Source organism: Podarcis gaigeae, assembly GCF_964106915.1.
Source record: "Podarcis gaigeae genome assembly, chromosome: 13".
NCBI lineage: Eukaryota > Metazoa > Chordata > Lepidosauria > Squamata > Lacertidae > Podarcis > Podarcis gaigeae.
The window spans coordinates 11,784,832-11,812,538 of record NC_139689.1 but is presented as its reverse complement, the minus strand read 5'-3'; the positions used below and the strand labels follow the sequence as shown (position 1 = coordinate 11,812,538).

At 48.2% G+C, this 27,707-nt stretch overlaps 1 protein-coding gene across 6 annotated transcripts in view; it reads right to left on the bottom strand.

The window, feature by feature from the left end:
• Nucleotides 1-27,707, bottom strand: part of ARHGEF15 (Rho guanine nucleotide exchange factor 15) — a 289,598-nt gene that overhangs the window by 249,392 nt on the left and 12,499 nt on the right. For 3 of the 6 annotated variants that reach the window (XR_014557102.1, XR_014557103.1, XM_083706606.1), the window contains exons 1-3: nt 23,217-24,173; nt 2,994-3,442; nt 326-1,177 (exon numbers count right to left, since the gene is read on the bottom strand). Coding sequence is in view for 4 of the 6 variants with exons in the window: in XM_083706606.1 (XP_083562732.1) it covers nt 326-1,177; nt 2,994-3,393 (1,252 nt within the window). In the remaining 2 variants the exon portion in view is untranslated. Of the gene's footprint in view, nt 1-325; nt 1,178-2,993; nt 3,443-8,515; nt 8,977-23,216; nt 24,174-27,707 lie in introns of those variants that run through there. The other 3 variants (XM_083706605.1, XM_083706607.1, XM_083706608.1) reach the window with 2 other exon arrangements.

Here is a 27,707-nt window from a genome sequence, read left to right as displayed (position 1 = left end):
GCTGCCATTCTCTTGCTTGCTGCTGCCATTAATCGCACGTCCCCCCCTCTGCATTCACTATCCGTGTATAAAACGACACCCAATTTTTGCCTATTTTTTTTTAGCAAAAAGCATCATCTTATACATGGAAAAATACGATATTCTGGGTAATTTTAGTCTTTTATTATTTTCCTTGCTGGCCAATTTCCTTGGGACCTTTTCAGGAGGCATGGAATATACTGAATAAATCTTAGGCTAACAAATCTCTTAACTCCACCCTTCTTATCCTTCCTAGGCCGCCCCCCTCTCCCAATTATGTCTTTCACTCACAGGGTGCTGTCGTTACCTTGACACGGTCCTTCACCCAAGGGTGGCGGTGGCTGGGTTGGAGGAGGAGGGAGGCCTTGAGGCAATGGCGGCGGCGGCTGGGAGGGCGGAGGGGGAGTCATGGTTGTGGGCAACTGGCAGGAAGGGGGCAGAGGGGGCTGGTTCTGTGGGAGGGGAAGGGGCGCCTGTGCCTGGGAGACGGGCGGCGGCGGCGGGGGCATTGAGGGGGGAGGCATGAGGAGCCCTTCCACCGCAGAGAGGAGACAGGTGTCGCCTTGAGCTTGGTTCATCTCCAGCGGGTACTGCAGGGAACTCCGGCGAGAGTAGGCTAAAGGAACTAAGGAGTTGCGAGGCGGTTTCGTGGGGGCCTTGGGTGGGATGGCGGGGGGCAAGGCCTCACCGTCCAAAGAGGCAAGGGAACCCGCTTTGCTGCGCCGGGGGGGCTTGGGCATCAAGGGCGGGCAACGCAGCGGAAGAGGCTCGGCGGTGGATCGGTACCCCGTCAAGACCACACCGCCTTCGGGGTGCCCGTTGGCCGAGGGAGGCGGGTCAGGGGGCTTCTTGCTGCGGGGAGAACGGCGGGATTTAGGGGGCCGCCCACTGCAGGCTGGGGGGCTGGGGGCAGCTGGGGCATTGAGCACCAAGAGGTGTTGGAAGACAGGCCCTCCCTCATCCGCAGAAGACGAGAGGTCTGAGGCAGGCCCGTCCTCACAGTCGGCCTGCTGGGAATGTGCCGGAACCCAGGCCAAGACCATGCCTGGCCGCTGTTGATGGCAGATGCAGGGGCAGCCTGAGGGGCAGGTGGCTGGCGACTCGACGCCGTTCTGCTCCACCACATGCAACACGGGCTGCTGGGGATCCTCACTGGGATCTGTGGGAAAGAGAGAAGCAAAAGAAGATAAAGCCCCCGCCAGAGAAGAATGGGAGATCAAGTTGACGGATTATGCCAAAATGGCTAAAATGACCGGAACCGTCGGAAATCAGGAAGACCAAATTTTTAATAAGGAATGGGAGAAATTTATAATTTGTCTTAAAAACCTAAAATCATTAGTAGGATTGGAATAACACTTGTAGTTTAATGGTGAATTTTGGACACAATGGAGATGTAAAAAATTTGCATTATCATAAAAGATGCAGGAGGAAATGGCTAACAATAGGACCCACAAAGGGGAGCAGGGGAGTCCAGGAGATTCTTTGGAATCCTGTTTTTATATTGTATGTTGGATATGATTGTAAAATTTAAATCTGAAAAACCAAATACATAAATTTAAAAAAAAGAGAAGAGGAGCAACACTGGAGGCCTTGTCGAAGATAAGACAGAGCCTCTGCCGTGCGAAGAGATGCTGCTTTAGATATTGCCATGCACTGATGCACAAAGATAGAGGTAGGACAGGAATGGGGGGAGGCAGAATTGGAAGCGAACAGGGATCCTACGAACAGGGATCGCGGAATTTGGAAAGCTCAAGTAGAGTGTGGAAATCAACAGCTAGGACAGAGCTTTCCCAACTTTTCACGTTGGTGACACACGTTTTAGACATGCATCATTTCACGAGGCTGTTATTCGGTTTTACTAGCAAACTGGAGGTTAAACTAACCCCTTTCCAGTGCCAGGAGGAGCACCAGGAGAATTCGCACAACACACCTACACACCGCAGCCGACACACTAACATCTCGCGACACACAGTTTAGAAAGCTCTGAGCTAAGGAAACGGAACAAACTGTTGTGTGAATGAAGCCTATTTTAGTTGTGTCCCCATCACACCTCCCTGCAAGGGCAATACTGACACTGAAGAGGAGAAATTCAACAGCTAAGGCTGTTGCTTCACTGGTTGTTAAGGACAGAGGGCTGCTTGAGGGCAGAATGAAGTTGGCAAGGCAGGGCCCCATTCAGCCTAATGGACCAGCCTGGGCTGATATGCAAACATGCTTTGGATGCACAATTTATACAAGAAGCAAAACAATTCACCATTACTTGGGGCAGAGATTCCAGCTCGGGATGCACATGGCTTTTGAAGCATCCCAAGGCCTGCAGGGCCAGAGGTTACCTTCCAGCCAAAGACATTTTTATTTACCTTACTTTGTGTTCTGTATGTTGTATACTGCCTTGCTGCGTTTTCTAATGAGTGTGATCTATAAATATTTTGATACCGAATTGGCCTGAATATAAGCCGCACCCGAATATAAGCCGCACCTTTAAAATTCAAGGGAGGGAAAGAAAAAAGACAATACAGTGGTACCTCGGGTCAAGAACTTAATTCATTCTGGAGGTCCGTTCTTAACCTGAAACTGATCTTAACCTGAGGTACCACTTTAGCTAATGGGGCCTCCTGCTGCCACTGCACTGCCGGGGCGCGATTTCTGTTCTCATCCTGAAGCAAAGTTCTTAATCTGAGGTACTATTTCTGGGTTAGCGGAGTCTGTAACCTGAAGTGTCTGTAACCTGAGGTACCGCTGTACCCGAATATAAGCCGCTCCCTTAAAATTCTGCAGGCACTCACACCCATATGTCTGTTTCAGCAGCAATATCGTAAAAGCCATTTTTTGTAAGGTAACAAATTTAAGCCACACTTTTAACTTTTCATGGTCAGAATTTGGGGGGAAAAATGTGAGGCTTATATTCAGGCCAATGCGATAATAGGGAAGGAAGCCACAAACAGCCACATAGCCTTATAGCCAAGTTCACTTACCCAACTGCCCCTCCTTCCCCTCCGATATCTTCTCTTCCCCATTCTCGGTGACAGGCACCTGGCTGCAGTTCACAGCAGGCTGAGCCGGCTTCCCAGCCTCTTCTTTCTCCGTGTGGCTGAAGCGCACGACGATTTTACGAACGGCACCAGAGTTCTGCAGCTTGTGGAGCTGCTGCTGTTGGCTGCAGGGGGGATCAGCCGACCTAGTGGATCCATCGTTGGCAGCCTCAGTTGAGGAGCCCTCTGGGGGCAAAGGTGGAGTTGGTCCACGGCTCAGCCTGGCAGAGTCCGGCCTGGGGGGCAAGTACGGTCGTGGCCTGGTGGGTGGGCGGGGCTTAATGATGCGCGTGGGTTTCTGGGTCGGAGGGGTCGCCGGAGGCAGAGGGTCCATGGAGGACATCTTCACAGCGGGTGGGTCATCCGCAGCGCTGCCGCCACGACTTCATTTCCTGGGGGGGGAGGGAGAGCGAGAGGCAGACACAATCAAGCAGAAGCCTAAATAATAACAAATAACAGAATTTTATTTACCATATTTTTTGCTCTATAGGATGCACCCGACCATAAGACGCACCTAGTTTTAGAGGGGGTTAACAAGAAAAAAAAAATCTCTCCCTCTCTGCACAGCGCCCCTTCAGCGAAGCGGCAGGAGAAACGGAGCCCCTTCCATTTCTCCTCCCGCTTCGCTGAAGGGGCGCTGCGCAGAGAAGGAAAGCTGCGCAGCGCCTCTCCAGCGAAGCGAAGCCAGGAGAGCAAGAGCGATCGGTGCGCACCAACCCCTCTTGCTCTCCTGGCTTCAGCGAAAGCAACACGAAGCCTCCGAAGCGCAGCGGGAGCACTCCTGCTGCGCTCCAGAGGCTTCGCGTTGCTTTCGCTGAAGCCATGAAGCCTGCATTCGCTCCATAACACGCACACACATTTCCCCTTAATTTTTGGAGGGGGGAAAGTGTGTCTTATAGAGCGAAAAATGCGGTATATCCCGCCCTCCCCAGCCGAAGCCGGGCTCAGAGCGGCTAACAACAGTAAAATAATAATAAAGGCAGGGGTGAGGGAACATTTTTCGGCCTGACAGGCTGCCCGGGGGCAACTTGCATTTTTTTAAATGCTTCCTCACATTAAGCGAATGAAATCATAGAACTGTACATTTGGAACAATCACCTAGGGCAACCCTCTGTAATGTAGGAATCTCAGCTAAAGCTTCCAGGACAGATGGCCATTCAACGTCTGCTTAAAAGCCTCCAGGGAAGGAAAATCCACCACCTCCCGAGGAAGCCCATTCTACTGTTGAACAGCTTCAGAAAGGTCCTCCTGATGTTTAGTCAGAATCTCCTTTCTTGCAACTTGAAGCCATTGACCACTTTCAGACCACTTCCTGCCGTGCTCATCCTATGTTTGCTGCAAAGTCTTGTGTGTTTTGCTCATAAAGCATTCAAAAGACTGGATCCCCACCATCAAAAGTAGCTCAGCCTGCTCTATCACTTAAGGAGGGTGGTAGCTCAGCGGCTGAGCCTCTGTTTTGCACTCAGAAGGTTCCAGGTTCAATCCTCGGCTTCCCCAGGTATGGCTGGGAATGTCCTGATACGACAGACAGCTGATGTCAAGTCAGAGTAGACAATATTGAGTTGGATGGACCAATGGACTAACTCTGTAGAAGGCAATGTCAGTTGGCTGTATATAGAGAGTGGGGACCCTTCTGAAACAACAGTAGAATAGACTGTGCCACTTAAGACGGAAAGAGGGAATTGCTTTTTAAATGCTCTCTCGTGTTGTTTTTTCAAAAGCCTCTCTGCAAACGGGAGAATTTGCAAAGTCAGAAACAGGCTAGAATGGAGCCTTTGTCCCCGATGCACACACATTATTTTATTTGCAGAAAGTGCTTGTTTGTTTTAGCATAAGGGAAGGATTCACAAATGGTATCCCATTTCACTTGCAATTGTAGCCAGCACAGTCCATTACACCATCTCGTGACTCAGTCACATCATTCTGTTTAATACAGGCATGGGTCAAGGCTAAGGTTAAGAAGCTGAAGGGGCCCTGGACCCCTTGGGGAAGGAGGGGGCACATACTGGTCTACCAGCCCCAATTTACACTGTCCTACAAAGGCTACTAGCAGTATATATTCATGGGAAGTTGCTTTATCACTGAATCATACTGGCTGTGTACACATACAGCTAGGTAGCTCTTTTCCTCAATTCGGATTGAAGCTGCTTTTGGAGGGGAAACACACTATTTCATAAGAAACAATAGGATAGATATGGATTGCGGCTAACATCACTTTCCAAACCACCAATGGGAATACGCTAGACGCAAAGCAACTGGGAGTGTGCACACTTGGTGTGGCAAAGATGTTGCCCTCCCGTTCGTTGCTGGACTACAAAACCCATAATCCCTGACCACTTATCACACTTGCAGGGGCTGATGGGAGTGGTAGTCCTCAACATCCAGAGGACACTACATTGACTGCCCCTGTTCCCACACAGATGGGCAGCGACTCTCTCCAGTGTTTTGGACCAGGGCCTTTCTCAAGTCCAGGGGTTGAAACGGGTGTTGTTGACACGACAAGCATGTGCTCAGCCATGGAGCTACAGCTTTTCGCTCATGGGAGGCTGAGGGAAGAGCCCTGTAGGCAAACCAGCAGCTTAAAGGAGGGATTGTGTCAACACCCCCTCAACCCCGGTTCAGGATTAAAGTTCTGGGCGTCCGCTTGAATCAGGCTTCCTTCCGGAAGCATTCCAGAGTCATACACAAGGTCTTGGCAGCGCCTGCCCAAAGCCCTGTCGTCATCTATCACTTGGACTGGGCCTCCACAACCTCGTTCGTTTCTGCTCTGCACGCAGGCAGAGCATCCTGCCCTCTGGGCAGCTGAAACACGAGGCAGCCCAGCCGGTTCTAAATGCTACCCCCCCCTTAAGGGCCAGCTGCCAGAACAGGCCCTCCAGCCTGGCTAGCGCACTCCCGGGTGTGGCTCTCGTACTTCCAGCTGGGGATGTTGACCGCAACAGGGCTGCTCAGCCTGGCCAGAGGCTGCCCAAGGAACTTGGAGATAAAATAAGAGGCAAGTCATAGGAAATGGTGGAGGGGAGGCTGTTAGTCTGACCTTGATGCAAGCAGCAAAGGGGGATGGCAACTCCACCTATTTTAGGTAAAACAGGAGCATGGAAAAGATCAGACATCCATTTTATTGCGCGTTCTTGACGTTTTGCGCTTGGAGAGTTTAGACGTGACCCTGCTTTCCATCCTGCTTTGTGGCTACAAAAGTTTCAGGGCAGAGATACAACTTCAGTGCATCTTGCGGAAACTCTGCAGCTTTTCATACTGCAAATGCTCTGGTTTTATTTTTTGGCCCTCCTTTTGTCGCTCTATGGAGCAAGAGCAAATGTAAGAACATAAGATGTGCTTGCAGGATCAGGCCAATGGCCTACCTATTCCAGCATCCTGCTCTCACAGTGGCCAACCAGATGCCTGCGAGAAGCCTGCAGGCTTCTAGGCGGCAATAAAGTCAATAACACGAGGCAAGAATCGCAGAATAACTCATAAAGTGGAATGACGTGCAGACACACAGCAGGTTCTTATGGAGATGGTACAGAATAAATCCACCACTGATGCACTAATATTGCACCAATGGTATGTGTTGCAGAACACAACCCACAAAAACAAAAGCCCAACTTGGAAGAGCCCTTGTCTGATTAGGATTTGGCAGAACAGGGTTCAAATCCCCACTCAGCCATGAAGCTCACCAGGTGACCCTGGGCCCGTCACTGCCTCTTGGCCTAATGCAATTTACAAGGGTTGTTGTGAAGATTACCACATTTTTCGCCCTATAGGGTGCACCGGCCCATAGGGCGCACCTACTTTTTTTTGGGGGGGGGAATAAAGAAAAAAAATATTCCCACCCCCCAGGCGTGGGGCTGGGGCGGGGGAAGCCCAAGCTTCCCCTGACCCCAGCCCCCAGAAAAGGCTGCTATCTGCAAGCCTGGGGAGCCTGGCGGGAACTCCCGCCAGTCTCCCCAGGCTTGTGGATATCAGCCTGAAGCCCGGGGCGCACTCCGCTGCGCTCCCCGGGTTTTGGGCTGCAGGCTGCTGTCCGCAAGCCTTGGGAGCCCGGTGGGAACTCCCACAGGCTCCCAAGGCTTGCAGATAGCTTCCTGAAAGCCTGCATTCGCCCCATAGGACGCACACACATTTCCCATTCATTTTTGTAGGGGACAAAGTGCATCCTATAGGGCAAAAAATACGGTAAATGAGGAGGGGGAGAACTATGTATGCCTTGAGCTCCTTAGAGGAAAAAGGTGGGATATAAGTGCAATAAATAAATAAGAAAATGACCAGGCTATGCATTGCAGTTGCATCAGCAGATATAACTGAATACAACTCCCATCAACTCCAGCCTACATGGCTGATAGTCAGGGATTATGGGAGTTGTAGTCCAACAGCATCTGAAGGAATACTCCTGCATGGCATAATGACATGCCAACCAAAACCAGCTACAGTGGTGGTAGTGAAGTAGACTCTGGTCCTTACTGGGACCGTGGGAAGGGAAGGAGTATTTGACTTTCCACTCGGAGCCATTTTCCTGCCAAACCTTTCCTGCCCCCTCAAAGCTGCTATTCCACCAAAACCACCCCCGCCGCAGTCCGACAAGTAAAAATTGTAGCCCTTTTTTCCTCCAGGGCTTTTCTGCTTCTCTAAAGGAACTCACAAAACAGCAGTTGCTACTTGACCCCAAGGGACCGTGACACCCACTTCAGTCCCTGACCCCGCCTCCAGCACAAAAACATACCCCAAATATCCCACAATCGAGTGAATCTTCCATACTTCTGTGTTTGCATGAGAATCTCCCTCCCTCTCTAACACACACACAAACACGTCAAGTTTGTAGCCCTTATGATTTCCAAAAGATACCTGGGGGTGGGGGGAGAGAATATAGGGACTGGTGAAATCTCAAGTTATACAGGAGTGGGCACTCAATGCATGAGTGTTTATATGGTCAGGATGCCAAGCAAGGGCAGAATAGCTCAACCCTCCACCTCCAAGAAGTGGTAACAAAAGCCAAAGAAACTATTAGTGCAACTGCTGTAAGCTTGCATCACCCACTCCACGAAATACTTTGGCATTCCTCAGTGAAGACTGTGGAGGGGGGCAGAGAGAACCATTACAGAGAGCACATATCCCTGTATAGATTCCCTTCATTTCAAATCCAATGCCACAGCTTCTATTTACTTCTGAGCCCAAGCGAGTGCCCTTATCAGCTGCATATAAACTCTCCTGGATCAAAAACTGGGCAGGGCTGGAAAGAATGTGCCAGTCGTCCCCTCCAAAATCCCCCCTCCCCGCATCCCAGCAGATTTAATTCCCAGGCTGACTGTTCCTTTTTAAAAAAATTGGCCTAGATCTCGATTCCAGAAAACACGTTCCAAACCCTGCCACACAGGGACACACCCTCAAACATCCCCCAGCACACACAGACAACACACAGTGCTCTGCAGGCTTCAGACTTCCAGTCTGTTCTCCTAGCCTCATCTTACCTCTTCCCATACCTGACGGCTGCGAAACCACGGCCAAGCAGAAGAGGGGCCGCTGAACACATGCAAACATGCACTCACATACATGCATGGCGGGGGACTGGCGACGGGGAGGTGGGGTGGTGAGGAGGCAGGAATGAATTTGGGACAGCTGTCTCTCAGGAGACAGTTGCAAGGATGTCAGCTGCTGGGTATTTTGGGCCCGCCATGTGGGTAGAGAAAGTCAGGCTTTGTGCCTGTCAGGAAATAGAACAGCAAGGGAGGCAAAGGGGATGGGCCTGTAGAGAAAGGATGTGTGTGTGTTTGGAGGGGTACTGGTCGGCAACCGGCGGCCGTCAAACCGAAACACGGCCAGTGTAAAGTCCTTGCTTGGCCTGCTGCTCCTATTGGGCCCTAAAATCAAACGCCAGAAACCTTTAGCCCCAGCAGCTCCAAGAGGCTGAGAAAATGTCACGCAGGTTGAACCCCCCCCCCATCTGAATACAGCTCCTCTCCCCAATTGGCCCAAAAACGTGGCCTCCCCTATACCACCCCCCAATCGTATATTTTCATACATATGAAAATAAAAATCAGTCCTCTGTGTGTGGACTAAAGGGAAGAGAAAAGAGAGAGAAAATCATGGGAGGGAGGGAGCAGGAATGGAATGGAGTATCCTGGAAGAGGGAAGGACTGTCTGGCTCCCTGAACTAGGAGCACTCCAGTCTGTGGGTGAGCAAGGGCGGGTTCAAGGCAGCCTGCTCTGCTCTTTCTCATTCCTGCATTGCAGGGGACTGGACTAGATGACCCTTGGTGTACCTTACAGCTCTACAATTCTATGATTCAGTTGCCAGCCTCTCTTGTTCTCTCTGTGACCAACCACAAACACCCTCTGGGCAGCACTATAAGACTGCAGAGGAAGTCGGGAACTTCGGGCTTAGGGGCCGAATGTGCCCCCCCCCCCAGGTCTTTATCCGGCCCTCATAGCTCTCCCCAGGCAAAACCCAGGTTCACACACCCCAGAGCGTTTTTGCCTTACATGCATCCAGGTTTTCTAATAATGCTGGATGGAGGATAAGGGAGGAGTGTGCGAGTGTATGTAGAAACTAGCCTCCTGTAACAAAGGTAAATTTTACCTTTGTTGCTCTGTCACCTTCTGCCTTAAGCTCTGCCTTAAGGTGGCCCTCAGGAGGTTCGTGCAGAAGGGAATGTGGCCCTCGAGCTGAAATAAAAGGTTCATGGTTCCTGCTTTACAATCTAAAGCACTGAGTGTGGACTGGAAGGTTGCAGAGAGACTGTCTGCCCTGAAAACCACGTGACTCCCTTCCCCAAAGCCAGAGCTTCATCTTCACACCTTTTTGAGATTCCCTTTAGGCTGTGTCTAGGCTTCAACCTGTGTCTACCATTGAACCTGTACATGGGGTGGGGAGCAGAAGTAGGAAAGAAAACGTTCCCCCTTCTCTGTTCAAAGAGGACCTGCTTTCTTTGCCTCCTTCATTACCATTCGGGAAGAAGAGCAGGCCTCTCCCTTTAGCAGCAGGAGCGTAGGCCGCAAAAGTGCAGCGGTTGCTACGGCAACCCCGTAGCCGGTACCTTACAGCTGCCCCCATCTAAGGCTTTCAAGCCTTTGCAGCCACAAAGAGGCGCCAGAAATTCAACAGGAAAGCTCCCTCCACACCTGTTGAATTCCTGCCTGAGGTTTTTGTAGTCATTTAGTGCACAGGAGCTTTGCTGGGGTGGAGTGAGAGGCTATTCTGCCCCCATTCTCTTCTGCAGAGCCTCCTTCCTCCCTCTCTCTCCACCCCCTTGGCCAGAAAAGCCTCCCTCTTGATCCTGTCCAAAAACTCTCGCTCTCAGCCCCTCCTTACACTCCCCACACGCTCATCATATCGATGACAGGGAGGGAAGGCAGAGCATGCATGACCAGCTGAGGAGCAGCGCATATCCAACGCCAACCGGCCGCAGGCCAACGTCCCCCGGGGAGGCCGGAGCCAGGCGCCTCCCAGCTATAGTTCCCTCCTATCCCTTGACATGCTGCAAAGCTGCCTGCCTTCCAGCTGATCTTCAGCATTTCAATGGCAGCCCCCCCTCCCTTTCCAGGCTCCCAGGAGAGACACAGCCATGTTTCTGGAGTGGAGAGAGGGAAAGCAGTCAATAAAAAAAGCTTCTCTTTCCTCAAGAACAATGAAAAACGTTTCTGGGGGTGCTCGCCCCCACCATACAGTGGTACCTCGTGTTACATACGCTTCAGGTTACAGACTCCGCTAACCCAGAAATAGTGCTTCAGGTTAAGAACTTTGCTTCAGGATAAGAGCAGAAATCGTGCTCCGGCGGTGCAGCGGCAGCAGGAGGCCCCATTAGCTAAAGTGGTGCTTCAGGTTAAGAACAGTTTCAGGTTAAGAACGGCCCTCCAGAACGAATTAAGTACTTAACCCGAGGTACCACTGTATTTCTAATGGTGGAACTCATCCTGGCCCATGAGAAATAATAACAATGATCCCATAAACTGAAAGCAAATTGTGAAGATCCTTAGGTAGCCAAAACTGCGCCGTCTACAGACAACACAGCAGGCTTTTGGGAGCAGTCTCTAAGATGAGGTACTGTATTAGAACGTAGTCATAATCAATTATGGGGTGTAAACCCTAACACCTCTCGTTTTAAGAATTAACTACAGTGGTACCTCGGGTTAAGAACTTAATTCGTTCCGGAGGTCCGTTCTTAACCTGAAACTGTTCTTAACCTGAAGCACCACTTTGGCTAATGGGGCTTCCCACTGCCGCCACGCCGCCGCTGCGCGATTTCTGTTCTCATCCTGAAGCAAAGTTCTTAACCCGAGGTAATATTTCTGGATTAGCGGAGTCTGTAACCTGAAGCGTATGTAACCTGAGGTACCACTGTACCAGAGAGCCCTACTTTCCGAAGGAGAAGAAAATAAAGCAAGATGCTCAGAGCTTGGGCAGGGATTCAGACTTTTAAACTGAGGGAACAGTTTAAACAGCACTTTTGTTCTGAGCAGGCTAAAACTCAGAGGCAGAGCATGCTAAAACTCCAAATGAGCCACTGGCATGACTCAGTATAATACAGTTTCCTAATGAATTCTAGGCATGCTCAGAGATTCTCTGGACAGGAAGAGTCAGTTCAGGCATCCTTCCTACAAGTAGAATGCATGACAACATGTGTGTGTGTGTCTATGACACTCTTAAGTCCAGCGTCCTCAATTAGCAGAGACAGCCCTCATCCAACAACATCCCACAGCCATTCTTCAACCGATGCAAGCGGGCCCTCCGCCCTCCTCAAATCTGGGCTGTGCCCTAGAAACCTGGAGTGATCTAGCCAGCTCTGCAGTGACAAGAGCTTGTTTAGGTGACAGCTCCCTGGAGGTTCACACTCCAGAAGGCAGCAGCTCCTAAAAAGTGGGGCAAGCTGAGAATGGGATAGATCCTCAAAATATCAAAATGGAAGCTCAACCCAGAGCTCTTCTGTTACATCTCCAATAAAAAGCTGCGGCTTGTTTTCTTTAAAAGGTGGGGGCTCTCTCCCGTTTTGCAGCAAGTTTCTCAGCCTGAGGGCCGCCTTCCTTCTGGAAAACTTTCTGGGGGCCATATGTCAGGGATGGGCAGGGTCAGAGGCAAAGGTGGGCAGAGGAACTAAAGTTAATTTTGCCTTTGTACGGTCAGCTGCTTTCTAAACACATTCCCATACCCATCTCTAGTCTGTATCTAGAAAAGCAAGTGGAATTTTCATAGTTCAAGAGCACATTCCAGTCAGGCAAAAACACCTGAGGAGGATTTGGTATATGTGCTGCCGAAGCAAGCACACACCTGAGGAGGATTTGAAGAAGGACCAGGAGAGGGTGTGGCTGGGAAGGGGAATAGAGTTGGAAGGAGTCCTGAGGACCAGCCTAAAAGACTTGAGAGGAATGGTCCCAGCATCACCCATGCTTTACACAATGTTCCTCCTTCAAGAAACCTGCTGAAATATTCACCTAAGTCCAAACCACATGCTATGCAGTAAGAAACTTTGCCTGTTGAATTCCTGCAGCTTGGGACTGAGGAGACCCAGGTTCAAATTCCAAGTCAGTCAAGACAAGAGGTTCACTGGTGGACTTTGTGCTAGCCCCTCTTTCAGCCTCGCCTACCTCACTGGGTTGTTGTTAAGAATAAAGTAGCCGAGTAAGCAGAGCATCATATACCCTCCCCTGAGCAGCTTGAAATAAACCTCCACATAAATGAAAGGAACACGCTACCCCTTTCCACCCCCACTGGCACTCCAGATAACTTTACATGGCAAAAAATATCACAAATTGGTATTATCTGTAAAAATGTTAAATCACTGGCAATTGCAAAACGCAGGGGCAGGCACCTCCCTCCCAGAAGCAAAGCACAGGTGCAGGATTCTACATTTTGAACAGAGGCCCAAGCCACAAGCAACGGCCGTGGGGTGGGGCTTTTGCACAGAAATGCCAGAATAAAAGATACCGTTTTGCAGATAACAAGTTGCCAGTCCTCATTATTCAGGACCGTACAGGCACACTGCGCTGCAGCCCAGGCTTCTACAGCAATTTGGAGCCACCAGATAAAACCCCAGGGAGGAATCAGAAAGGGTAGGCAAAGCTGAGAGGTGAATCCGTACCTGGAACAATCAAGGACTTATTGGAGAAACTGCAGACAGGCTCCCTGCAGATGCGACTTGTCTCTTCCAAGCCACAGCCCCTTCATGGATCCTACCCTTTTCCAACCCTTTTCCATGGAGAAGGGAAATGCGTCTTTCCGGACGCAGGAAACGAGGAGGTTTTAGTTAGCATCCTCTCACTGCAGAGGAAAGGAAATGCTAGGAAAAAAGGAACAACCAGGGACGGGGCAACAGTTGTTCGGCCAGCACTGCCAGAGTATTGTTTTCTTAGCATTTCTAAAGGGCCATCTATGTGCAAAAGCTGTGCTTTTTACACCAGGGTGTGGGAGAGCAGCAACTCCTCCCCCCCCCATGCAATTTTCCCAACAAAAAGTCCTACATCCCCTGTTCTTTGCCCCTGCTAAACTAGATTTTTCTTCCTATGTATAAATCTATCTGCCATATACAGTCATACCTCGGGACACAGATTTTTCAGGTTGCGTTTTTTTCAGGTTACGGACCTGCCAAACCCGGAAGTACCATTATGGGTTACTTCTGGATTTCAGCAGTTGAGCATGCGCAGAAGCGCTAAATCGCGCTTTGCACATGCGCAGAAGCGCCGAATCGCAACCCACGCATGCGCGGTTGCGGCGCTGCGCGGTTGCGAACATGCCTCCCGCACGGATCACGTTCACAACCCGAGCGTCCACCGTACAGCTCAGTTGGCTAGAGTGTGATGCTGATAACACCATTGGTCGCGGGTTCAATCCCTGTACGGGTGAGCTGCATATTCCTGCATTGCAGGGGGTTGGACTAGATGATCCTTGAGGTCCCTTCCAACTCTACAATTCTCTTATTCTATGACCCAAATTCCATGTATGGCTGTGGTCGCTTCACTTAAAAAAATATACTGTTCTGAGTGATTATATACATGCAGATGCACGCATCACAGCACATTACTTTCAATCTGGAACAACCAGTTCACCTGCTTCCGCTAATTTGGAATAAATGTAATGGGGAAAAAACAACTTTCTCCACAAGCAGTGGAGCGAGGTGGTAGAACAGACTGTGCCACCTTAGAGTGCAGGTGAAGAGGAGGGGTTGGTCGCTGAGGGAGGCGGGAGTCCACATTATAAAAAAAACAAAACACCAATCTGCTATTTAAAAAAACAAAAAGCCTAGGATAGCAGTGAGAAATGTTCCAGACTCGAGCTTTCCCAGCTACACTATTTTTCCACTTGCATACAGATGTGCTGAGTGTGTGGTTTGTTGGGTTTTCTTAAATCCAGGGAAGCATTTTTTAAAAAAGAAAAAGGGAATCCTCCCCACTTGCAGCCTAAACTGGTATAATCCACTCATTTTACTGCATGTGTTACCCCAACAAAACTTAATGTGTGCGTGTTCAGAGCACAACGCCAGCTAAAAAGCCAGCTGCTTTAAAATTATCTGTCAGCATCAAACCCGTCTGGAGCAAGTGGTTCTGGCCACTTCCCAGATGTGGTCCGCTCAGCAAAACACTTTAAAGCCCTTTAAAAGCCCACACAATGCTCTTAAAATGGGCATCCTGGATTTCCAGCGTTTCCCGACATGACCTAAGGCCGTTATGAAAGAGCTGCCATGCACTTAATCGCCTTTCTTCCAACAATAGCCAACAAGGAGCCACATGCAGGTTTAGAAGCAAGGCATGATGGGAAAATCCATCACCTGCAAACGCTGTGCATCTGCTAGTTGCAAGTCCGGGCTTTATTAAAGCCAGGAGCAGAGCATCCTAAACCCGTATTTATTAGTGCCACTCAGCCACAAGTATTACTCAAGGCAAAGCAATACAGAAGAAAAGAGAGTCCCCTCAGGATTTGCAGAACACACTTCTCTCTCAATTGAGAAACGGGAGCCAGTACCTATGCAATCATAGGTGCTTATCTGATATATTGGGGGGGGGGCACACATTTTTGGCCCAGCAGGCCAGATCTCTATCTCCCTCTACCCTGGAAGATAACTTTGACAAGTGGGTGGAGCAACCCACTTATCAATCATCTAGCGTCATAACGACATCAGGTGACCGGTAGGTGGGCGATCCTGGCACCTGCAGAGGTGGGGTCTGCTTCAGCACAGAATTTCTTGCATGGAGTACTTGTGAAGCAGCACCCAGCAGGATTGAACTCTCCACTTACCAACCAATGAGCAGAAACTTCAATCATGCTCTCTGCAGGGGTCTGCTTCACCAACCCAACAGAACTGAGCCACGTCCCCCTGCCCATCAGTGGCAATGGGTTCCATGGGCAAGTTACTGACTGCAATATCAATACCACACCTTTCTGAACCCAAATAGGGCAAGGCAGCTAAGAACCAAAATGAAACTGTCATCAGGTTAAAAACAAACAAACAAGCAAGTTTTATTTCCATGATCAATGAGGGCTAGCGACCTGTTATTTGCAAAACAGCATCTGAGATTCTGGAAATTCTGCACAGCACCCCCACTACTAATCCTTATTGTCTAAGCCTCTAACGAATTCTCTGAAATTGTGACACTGAAAAGCACATTAAAACAATAAAGTTTTTATCTGGCATCTAAAGATACAGACAGGGGCCTGAAAAATCTACCTAGGCAGTGTGATTCACCAGCATACGTAATTGTGACAAAATCTGCCGTGATGCCAGCACACCAGCAGAACCTGCACGCACACAGACTCTTGACCAAAGCTATCGCCACTTGCCAATCCAGAGCAATGCCAGTTTCAAGTGTACTCCTGAACTGTGAACTATTGGAATTCATTTTGTTAGTTTGCGCCCAGTTTTACGATCTGTTAAGGTCATCGAGTCCTGATTCTGTCTCCTGAGGCATTAGCTACCCCTCCCAGTTTGGTGTCATCTGCAAATCCCCTCAATTCCCTCAGCCAAGTCGTTTATAAATGGTCCCAAGACAGAACCCTTCTCACTTTTTCCCAGGATGATGAAGAACCATTAGTGAGCACTCTTTGGGTTCAGTCAGTCAACCAGCTACAAATCCACTTAAGAGTTACCTCATCCACATTTGCCAGCTCCTCATGGATCTCTTCACAACAGTGTTCAAAACTCCCATTGTTCTAGGCACGTTTTGTGACAAGGAATTTCATTAGTGTGAGCTGTTTTTGAGCTCTGGGGGCAGTACTGCGCCTAAGATTTCAGATTAAAACTGCAGAGTGGAAGGAAAGGAGGACCTTTTTCTGCCTCTCCACTTCCAGTCACTCTCTGAAGACTGGAGAAGAGATTCTCTTAAGAATATTAGTGGGGCAGACAGGTAAAGCATGGCTTTGTTTTTTGCAGTCTTCAGATGAGGACTAGACCATGTGAGAAATAAATATAAGATTTTAGCTGCAGTTCATTTTCAGCTTTATATTCTTGCTATTAAAAAATTGCGCCTAGACATTCTATTGTTGTACCCATTACCAAGGTTTAAGGTGCCATTTACCTCCCAGCTTTCATATCTCAGTTTCTAACACTGCACAACTGTACACATCCTTTACATGCAGTTTTACTTCTCCTTTCCTGTTTGCCCTATTCCTTTTTAATAGTTTATACCCCTCAATTTCTACATTCCAGTCATGAGTCTCATCCCATCAGGTTTCAGTAATGCCTATTAGGTCATATTTGCCATCTTCTATTAAGAGCTCAGATTCATCTTTCTTGTTTCCCATTCTCTGGGCATTAGTATAGAGTCAACTGAGACCATAAGCCATCCCCTCTAGCTGCTTCCTTCTTTAGAAGGTTTCTGGAGCACCACCTCAGTTCCCTATATATCAATGAAGGTGTTATCTCTAGTATCAGGTTTTACTCTGTTGTCTGTGATATTGTCTCCCTCTCTCTCAGTATTTAGTTTAAAGTTGTCCTGATCGGATTCCCCAGGCCTCCTGCAACCACTCCCAGTCCACACCTAGCAGCTGAACAAAGGGAGGGATTTATCCACAGACCACAAAAAGATCTCCTCCTTCTTCTTCTTGAAAGTTTACCCCAAAGTTGAAAATGAAAGGAGGAAATAGGGAAGAACAGACTCTATCTCATTGACTCTTGGCTTACACCAGGGTGAGTCACAAAGCTGTGGTATTTATCAGCTGCAAAGCAGATACTTCTGATTTCCTAAGAGTATAAGGAGAATGCTGATGGAACAGGCAAATGGCCCAATAGTGGCCAAACTGCTGTCTGTGGAAATAAGCCCACAAGCAAGACGCAAGTGCAACAGCACTCTTCCTACCAGTGATTCCCAGAACCTGGTATTTGGAGGTATATGGTCTCCTCTAATGACAGAGGCAGAGCTTAGTCATTCTGACTAGCAGCCATTGGTAGTCTGATCCTCCATGAATTCCTCTAATCCTCTTTTACAGCTATCCAGATTGGTAGCCATCACTACCTCTTGCAGGAGCAAATTATGCTGTGTGAACAAGTACCGTATTTTTCGCTCTATAAGACGCACCAGACCACAAGGCGCACCTAGTTTTTGGAGGAGGAAAACAAGAAAAAAAATATTCTGAATCTCAGAAGCCAGAGGGATCGCTGTGCAGTGAAAGCAGCAATCCCTCTTGCTGTTCTACCTTCTGGGATAGCTGTGCAGCCTGCATTCACTCCATAAGACGCACACACATTTCCCCTTACTTTTTAGGAGGGAAAAAGTGAGTCTTATAGAGCAAAAAATACGGTACTTGCGTTTCCCTGGATGTCCACAAATTCTAGAATTACTCCAAGATGAAAGGCAGAGTGAGAATCGTGGCCACAAAGCCAAACACACAAAACCTCTGAGGCAGGTAGAGTTCAGTTGAGTTAAGGGAGAGAGGAGAGGTGAGTGGGGAATTATCCTTCAGAGTTACTCCAAATTTACACGCCCCAAAAAGGAATGATTGCAAAGAGGCCCTTAAGATTCATTCCAGAGCGAAAAGAGGTAGTAGAGGTGAAATCATAGAATCATAGAGTTGGAAGAGACCACAAGGGCCATCAAGTCCCCCTGCCAAGCAGGAAACACCATCAGAGCACTCCTGACATATGGTTGTCACGCCTCTGCTTAAAGACCTCCAAAGAAGGAGACTCCACCACACTCCTTGGCAGCAAATTCCACTGTCAAACAGCTCTTACTGTCAGGAAGTTCTTCCTAATGTTTAGGTGGGATCTTCTTTCTTGTAGTTTGGATCCATTGCTCCGTGTCCGCTTCTCTGGAGCAGCAGAAAGCAACCTTTCTCCCTCCTCTATGTGACATCCTTTTATATATTTGAACATGGCTATCATATCACCCCTTAACCTCCTCTTCTCCAGGCTAAACATGCCCAGCTCCCTTAGCCGTTCCTCATAAGGCATCGTTTCCAGGCCTTTGACCCTTTTGGTTGCCCTCCTCTGGACACGTTCCAGTTTGTCAGTGTCCTTCTTGAACTGTGGTGCCCAGAACTGGACACAGTACTCCAGGTTAGGTCTGACCAGAGCAGAATACAGTGGCACTATTACTTCCCTTGATCTAGATGCTATACTCCTATTGATGCAGCCCAGAATTGCAGGGATTTCAACTGAGTGAAGAAAGGGTAAGTCGCTAGTTCAGGAGAGCTCATATTAGTTGTTTCCTGGTGAACGAGCCCAGTGAAAGTCAATTGCACTGATGGTCACTAAGTGTTACTCCAGGTTTAAAACAAAAGAAGCCAGACAGTTGGGCTATGTACACACTGGTAGATGGCCATCTTTCATGGATGCTTTAGCAGAGATTCCTGCATTGCAAGGGTTGGACTAGATGACCCTTGGGGTCCCTTCCAAATCTATGATTCTACAAAAACGCAGTGAGGTCATTCCCTCCCGCTGCGTTTCATGTTGCATTTGAACACTGCTGTGCACACCAGACTGGGAGGGGGGCAGACATGTCTTCATCCAGTGCGCATGAGCAGTTTGGTTTCCCCCAGCCCTGCAAACCACCATGCTAATTCCATGCTAACTCCTAATTTATGAAGCCGTCATCTGGGCATGTGTTGTCCACTGTTTGTGTACAATGGCTGCCTCAAACGTACAGTGGTACCTCAGGTTAAGTAGGTACTTAATTCGTTCCGGAGGTCCGTTCTTAACCTGAAACTGTTCTTAACCTGAAGCACCACTTTAGCTAATGGGGCCTCCTGCTGCCGCCACGCCGCCAGAGCACAATTTCTGTTCTCATCCTGAAGCAAAGTTCTTAACCCAAGGTAGTATTTCTGGGTTAGCGGAGTCTGTAACCTGAAGTGTATGTAACCTGAAGCATATGTAACCCGAGGTACCACTGTACAGACATCAGCTTAACCCCAAAGCGAACATGGCCTACGTTTTCAGATCAGTTGGAAGGTGGTTGGAGGGGAAACGCATCAAACGGCTGTGGCTAACATCATGTGTACAGTGGTACCTTGGGTTAAGAACTTAATTCGTTCTGGAGATCTGTTCTTAACCTGAAACTGTTCTTAACCTGAGGTACCACTTTAGCTAATCGGGCCTCCCACTGCCACTGCGCCGCTGCTGCACGATTATTGTTCTCTTTTTTATAATTAATTTTTATTAATTTTCATCCAATTATACATTTTATACATTTTAACCCGAATACAATAAATTGTGTCAATTTTGAACTTCCTTCAGCGTCTCTGAGAGTCATCCATTTTTGTATCTTTAATACGCATTCCCTTGTTTTGTATTGTCATTATTCTTCCTTGTTCCCATTATTTTTAATAAACAATACATATTTGATTTTTTACAGTGCCTCTTGAAATCCCACTAACGTTGTATTTATACCACAAGTGTTTTTCAGATAATCCACCAATTTCCCCCAGTCCTCGATGAACTTTTGGTCTTTAGTATATCTGATTTTTCCAGTTAATTTGTCCAATTCCGCATAGTCTATCAGTTTTAGTCTCCATTCTTCTATCGTTGGTATCTCCTCGTTTCCACTTCTGGGCCAACAGGATTCTGGCTGCCGTTACAGCATATTGGAAAAGTTTAAAGTCCTTTCTTCTTATGTCCTTTCCTATCATCCCTAAAAGAAAAGCTTCTGATTTTTTCTTTCCTATCCTTTCCTATCATCCCTAAAAGAAAAGCTTCTTATTTCAAAAGTATATCTTAACATTTTTTTCATCTCATTGTATATCATTTCCCAGAAATTTTTAACTTTTTTACATTCCCACCACTGATGAAAGAACGTCCCTTCTTTGTCTTTGCACGATTATTGTTCTCATCCTGAAGCAAAGTTCTTAACCTGAGGTACTATTTCTGGGTTGCCGGAGTCTGTAACCTGAAGCATCTGTAACCCGAGGTACCACTGTACATGGCTTCCAACACCAGTGGTGGGAACAACACACTGAAGCCAGAATAAACAGGAATGTGCACACAGTCTTCCTGGCTCCAGCAGAATTACAGCTGGTTCACACCAGGTTAAGGAGCTGGTGGGACAGAGGTTTAACAGAGGAGGATCCGCCCCTAGTTTATAGCAGGGTGGAAAAAAATCAGCCCCCATAGAGAGCTCTTCCTTATTTACAGCAGGAATACACAAGGAGAGTCCATTTGGCTATATTATTCCAACGGAGCACAACTTGATCAAACCTAGAGAAAGTTGAAGTTATACCACTCAGTATCCCTTATGCTGGGTAAAATTGGGCTCCTGAATCAAACCCAATTTTTCTGCTACCAGAAAGACACTGGAAGTGTCTTTGCCACAGTACGATCTCTTCTCCAATTAAATTATTTTGCTTTGTAATCAAAGACTCCTTAGGGACGCGGGTGGCGCTGTGGTCTAAACCACTGAGCCTCTTGGGCTTGCCAATCAGAAGGTCGGCGGTTTGAATCCTCACGATGGGGTGAGCTCCGATTGTTTGGTCCCAGCTCCTGCCAACCTAGCAGTTCAAAAGCATGCCAAAAAGTGCAAGTAGATAAATAGGTACCGCTCCGGTGGGAAGGTAAATGGCGTTTCCATGCACTGCTCTGGTTTTGCCAGAAGCAGCTTAGTCTTGCTGGCCAAATGACCCAGAAAAAACTCTCTGCGGACAAACGCCGGCTCCCTCGGCCTGTAAAGCGAGATGAGCACCACAACCCCAGAGTTGTCTGCGACTGGACTTAACTGCCAGGGCTCCCTTACCTTTACCTTTAACCAAAGACTCCTAATGTGCTGAACTACAGTACTACTTGGGGTTGTGTTGTTGTTTTTTGTTTAATTTTATTATGGAGGTCTTCATTTTTTTCATTATTCTGATTTTCTCTTTATCCGTGTGTGCTTGTCTTTCAAGAAATTTCAATAACCAATTTATCACTTTAGTAATCTTTTAAAGTCTTTGTACTTTTTTGGACAAATTTGTGTGTGTGTGTGTTTAAAAAGGCAAGATATCTGGCAACTCTGCGTGTATTCAAAAGCACTCTTTTTTGATGACATCACATATTCCTGCCTTTTTTAACTCTCTGAACTGTACTTTCTCCCTGTCTGCGACCAAAGTCTGTCCTGTCATTGTGTTCGTTTAATGGGCTCTTCTCTCATTTGAAAAATCAAACTGCTTGGATGAATCATTCAAAATTGAGACCACATGAAGCAGGCAGCTTTGTAAATAAACCATTGAAATTGGCAAGTGTGGGGGAAGAAGGGAGAGAAACGCTCATTCTTTAACCCTGGACATATTTTATTCCCCATACCCTGTTGCCTACTTTAATTTTGGGGGGAGGAGAAGACCCTTTCACTGATATGTTCCTTTTCAGTTGGGCAAATTTATTCCAGCCCTGCAGTTTTTCCTTTGCTACAGATTTCTGGAGAGGGTGGGGGCGTTCCTATTACTGTAAGACTTTTCACGCTCCCAGTTCCAAACTAGCCTCTCTTGGGAGCAGCTTAAGAAAACACATGTAATCCAGCCAGCAATAACGCAGAGCTGTTAATTCTCCTCTTTCCCCCCCACCCACCCCCAATTTCACTTGAATTTTAAGCCTGCGAGGGGAGGAGACAAAGGATTCCCCAGAAAGTGAATGTGGAATTGGTCCCTATGGGGCAGAATCTTTTCCAGCTCAAGGACTCTTGGGAAACATGGGGGGGCCACAGGTGAGTGGTGGGTGGAGCCAGAGACAGAAGTGGGAGGGGCAATGGATCTCTGAACAGCCATGCAAAGGAGAGACGCTTCCACAGACACACACAAACACACGTGTGCGCAAAGACGGCCCTCCACCCAGGCGAGCAAAAGGCATAATCGCAGCTGAAGGACAGATTCCAGCCAGGCAAAAGCACCTGAGGAGTATGTGCAGCAAGAATGATGCAGGGTGAATCCTGGAGAGGGGGTGTGGCCTATTGTTGAGAGAGACCAGAGGTGTAAAGGACCACAGATTCCCCACCATCTTTAAAAAGAACATTATAAGTGTTGCTCTAAGCCAGGGATCAGCAAGGTTTACCGGCCATGGGCCAAATCACTCCCACAGAGATTGTTCATGGGCTGGACTGGCGCAGTGCGACACCAGAAATTGCGTCTGCACATGTCCGCGGTGCCAGAAATCACTTCTGCACATGCCCAGACGCCGAAAATCATGCCCGCGCAGAAGTGATTTTCGGCGTCTGGACATGTGCAGGTGCAATTTCTAATAAATGCGCAGACGCAATTTCTGGCGCCGCTCAGCAAGTCCCCGCACCACGCTGCGCCAGTTCAGGGGCGGCTCGTGGGCCAGTAAAACGGTCTTTGTGGGCTGCATCCGGCCCATGGGCCGCATGCTGCCGACCCCTGCTCTAAGCCTATGTACTTGGAAGACTGGATCCCACCCAGCCTAGTCCTTCGCTTCCAATCTACCCCGGGGACCAGATCCATTTCTCCAAAGGAGATTCTCCCAAGCCTACGGAACGAAGAAGCCCAGCTACACCCACCCATCCACATGGTTGCCAGGGAGTGGGTGGGGAGACGAAAGTCGCAGAAAATCCTGAACAGGATCCGCCCCCTCAAACTGCTGGCTTTGATGTTCCAATGAGTGACGGAACCCCCCTGCATCTTAGAAGATTTCCAAAAGGTTGGGTTGCCTCTCCCAATTGGGACCATTTTCTCTCCTAAATAAGAACACCTTTGTTAAGCCCTGTTTAAAATGAAATAAAAACCCTTTGTTAAGCCCAGCCTCCCAGAAACTCCCTTGCACGAGAAAGATCCATTACCCTTCAGTTCCAGGCTGCCTCCGGAGTATTTCCACGCCAGATTGGGTCAACCATCCACAATGAAAAATCTCTGCAAGGCGGGGGAACTTCACATCACGGACTCACTTGAGTTTTCAGAGAAAAGCCAGAAATCCAGAGGCAGACTCGCGCACACACACACACACAAAAAGAAAAAAGCAAGCCAGCTTCCAGAGTGGGGGAAAACCGTCCTCTTTCCTTCTCTCTGTTGTTACAGGATGGTTACAACAGCTGCATTCTGCAAGCCTGCCGCAACTCAGTCCTGGCCAGCCGTCTCTGCCTGTGGTCCTCCAGAGAGAGCTTGCCCGTAAAAAGAATCAAACCGCTCCTTGTTTCTGAGTTGGCTGCTGGAAAAAAAGAAAGGGAGGGGAGGGAAAAGAAGAGCTGGTGCTCCTCTCCTCTTGTCTGATGAGAGGGTGCCGGGTGGCACAAAAGCAGGAAGGGAAGGGTTGCGATTGGCAGATGCCTTTGCACACAGGAGGAAACCAGAGAGAGACAGAGCACAGCACGCCTTTTTTCTCATTCATTGGGAAGGGAAGGGAGTGGCGGTCGGAAAGGTGGGAGACGAGCACAGAGGACTTATTCATGGAGCGGGCTTGCTGGAAAGAAGCAAGAGGACCTAGGGGATTTGCTTCTGCAAGAAGCAGCAGCCAGGACCACCAGTTTGGATGGTGGTGAAAGAGGGTGAGGGGAAAACATGGATCTGGCTATGAATGGCTTCTGGCCATGATGGGTGTGTTTTACCTCCACGGTGCCTCTGAATTACAGAGGCATCTGACCGGCTGCCACAAGAACATGATGCTGGATTAGATGGGCCATTGGGCAGATCTTGCAGGGCTCTCAGTTCCCTCAAGTGTTCCTCAAAGGTTCTGGAAGCCAAGACTTATGAGGAATGGTTGAGGGAGCTGGGTATGTTTAGCCTGCTAAAGAGGAGACAGGAGGAAACAGGAGGAGGAAAAGGAGGAGGAGGAGGAGGAGGAGGAGGAGGAGGAGGAGAAGAAGAAGAAGAAGAAGAACAGAGACGCGAACCCGGTTATGAGTCTACTGCTCTTAACCACTACACCACACTGGCTGAGAGAAGATACGACAGCCATCTTCCAATATCTCAAGGGCTGTCACATGGAAGATGGAGCAAACCTGTTTTCTCCTGCTCTAGAGACCTGAACCAATGGATCTAAGTTACAAGAAAAGAGATTCCAACTCAACATCAGGAAGAACTTTCTGACCACAAGAGTTGTTTGACAGTGGAACGGACTCCCAGGGGAAGTTGTGGACTCTCCTTCCTTGGAGGTTTTTAAGCAGAGGCTGGATGGTCATCCACCATGGATGCTTCAGCTAAGATTCCTGCATTGCTGGAGGGTTGGACTAGAAAACCCTCAGGGTCCCTTCCAAATGTACAATTCTATTATTCTTGTGTTTATGTTCATCTGGCCACCAACAGGCCACGAAAGATGGGCCATAACGATGCAAAACGTTGATATGGGTGGAGATTTGGCTAAGCTATGCCAACTCATTGCAGCATACACCAATGGTTTATTTAAGAGAGCGCCACCCTTTTCAGGTTAAGGCTTGCTTTCTTCTCCCAGGGTTAAAATGCAATGTGCCAAATAATGACTGCAAAAAGAATCCATTGTTGTTACAAGCAGAAACCTGCAAACACACAGAGAGGTTAACAATTCTGGGAACTCAATTCTTTTTGACTGTGGCATCTCTATTTATTACATTTTTGCAACCCCGACCTTCTGCCACAGAACTCAGCGCAGACTACAAGATTTCCCTGCCCCCAGGTTAAGCCACACAACACCCCTGCGAGGTTGGCCACTGGAGAAGATTGGGTCAAAACGCTTCCGGCTGTGGAAGATGGATCATGCAAGATATATGTCTAGTGTAAACTATTTAAGATGCTCCACCTTAGGGTGTAGGGACCATTGGTCTAAAAATAATTCAGGGTGTTTTGTATATACACCGTTTAATATGTTTACATGCGCACTAGTTGGTTAATATGTACTGTGAACTGAGATGTAAGTCAAGCCATTGGTTCAGCCAATCAAATACTGAAGGCTCCATGGTTTCAGCCAAGAGTCTTCTAGCAGCCATTTTAATTACCCACAATGCCCCTGACATAGCACCAACCCTAGGCACTGTGGGAAATTAAAATGGAAGCCAATTGCTGCTACCTGCCACTACCTGATAAGCCCATGGCGGGAAGGGGAGACACAGCTTTGCCACCCCTCAAAAAAAAAAAAAAAAACCCCAAACCCCTGCAACCAGCCTTGACCTTATCTCCAAACACATTTGTTTATTAGAACAGTCATTCCTGGGCTTTGTTAAAGTAGCTGTGGTACTCCAGATCTTGTTGGCCTACAACTCCCATCATCCCCTGTTCTCTGGGCATACTGCCTGGGGCTGATGGGGGTCCCCAGGCACTTTGGCTGCAATCCAGAGAGCCCCGCAGATCTCAGTGCGACTGTGTCTCTATGGAGCTTCGGCCTTTTCCCTCCCCAAAAAATTCCGTAACGACGAAGGTGGGATTCGAACCCACGCGTGCAGAGCACAATGGATTAGCAGTCCATCGCCTTAACCACTCGGCCACCTCGTCCTTCCTGGCCTCTCTGTGCACAACATACACCTCATTTGCTGACAGCAGGATCTGCACCCTTTTTTTAAAAAGCTTTCATTTCTTAAATCAGAAATACAATTTTCAAGGGACAGGATTTAAAAATACCTTTTAAAAAACTGCTCTGTGTGCAGAAACAGGCTCCTGCATGCATAGTTACTGTTTCTTTGCACAAGAGGGTTGCGAAAGAACCTTATTACATAAGAGGGGGTGGGAATCAAATGTAGCCAGACATCCCACTCTGAAAGCTTTCTTGCACAACTTTTCCCCCGCTGCCGCCCACACCCCGTGCCAAAAGCTGTCTGTATTGCCATACACTAAAAAAGAATGATAATAAAAGAAACTATACCTGAAAAGAACTTGGGTTTGCCCACCTGCACAAATTATGCAAGTTAAGGACCTTATTTCACCGTATTTTGCATCGTCGTTTCTACAAATATCAAGGGACGGTCCGCAGCAACAATGCCTTGCTTCCATGACTTCTCAAAATCTTATTCAGCCACCCCTTCAGCTTCCAAGACCGAACAAGCCTTGCATGCATCAAGCTGGCCTCAATAAGAACTAGAAACTTACCAGGGGGGAGGTATAAAAGGGAAGCATCTCATGGAGCTGAGCTTTGCTGCCAAAGTCGCACCCTTTTGTGCGTGTGGCATCTGCATAGCTTTCTCTGGGCACACCCCAGGTTGTAAAGCGCTTGTGCATTCCTGCACAGAGAATAGGGAGGGATTTATTGCACTGCATACAGATTTCTGTGTCAGCAGCAAGCAAAAATATTTTTTGTCCCGCGTGTGCTGGGTATGGGCCAGGGCGGGGGCACAAGAGCAAGGTTGTGAAACCTACAAATCTGTTCTGCCAACCCACTTGCGGCTTGAAATCAGGTAAGGTGTTTTAAATCACACTGCATGTGCTAATTAGTAGGCCGGTGCTCAAATGTTTTGTCAACACCTACACATTAATAACGGTAATTGCCGCTGTCTGTAATTTTCTGCCCCTGTTTACATCCACAGCCCTGTGCAGAAACACCAGCAACTCAGGAGAACACTTCACATGAGGTGGGTTTGTAATGCAGAAAAGTGACATGGATGAGGAACTTGTGGTGGTCCAGATTATTATTATTATTATCAGCATCAATTTATATACAGTGGTACCTCAGGTTACATACGCTTCAGGTTACATACGCTTCAGGTTACAGACTCCACTAACCCAGAAATAGTACCTCAGGTTAAGAACTTTGCTTCAGGATGAGAACAGAAATTGTGCTCCGGCGGCGCGGCAGCAGCAGGAGGCCCCATTAGCTAAAGTGGTGCTTCAGGTTTAGAACAGTTTCAGGTTAAGAACGGACCTCCGGAACGAATTAAGTACTTAACCCCAGGTACCACTTTACCCCCCTTTATCAAAAGATCCCGGGGGGTGTACAACATTACAAACACATTACAGAACATCAATGATAAAAACATTGCTAAAAAGATGATGAAAAGCACACCGACAGATAGCCTAAGAAAAAAATAGCCATCATACTATCAATCCTCTCCCCCACACTTTGACAGATGTTCCTGGAACTACATCTCCCATCTTCCCTGACCACTGGCCCTGCTGGTCAGCGGTTGATGGGAGTCCAGCAACATCCAACGTCCAGCTACCAACCCCACCCCCATCCCAGATGCATGTCACAATAAAATGCTTTAGTTGTTCAGGTGCTGCAAGACTGTTGATGTTGTAGCAGCAGACTCACACAGTTCCCCTGCTGGAAATCAAGTTTGATCCTGGGTTGTCATCCCCAACAAATAGTTATGGGAACTCTGAATGCCAGGCCCCTTTAAATCAGTATTTTACTACTTTAAACATTCACGGCTTCC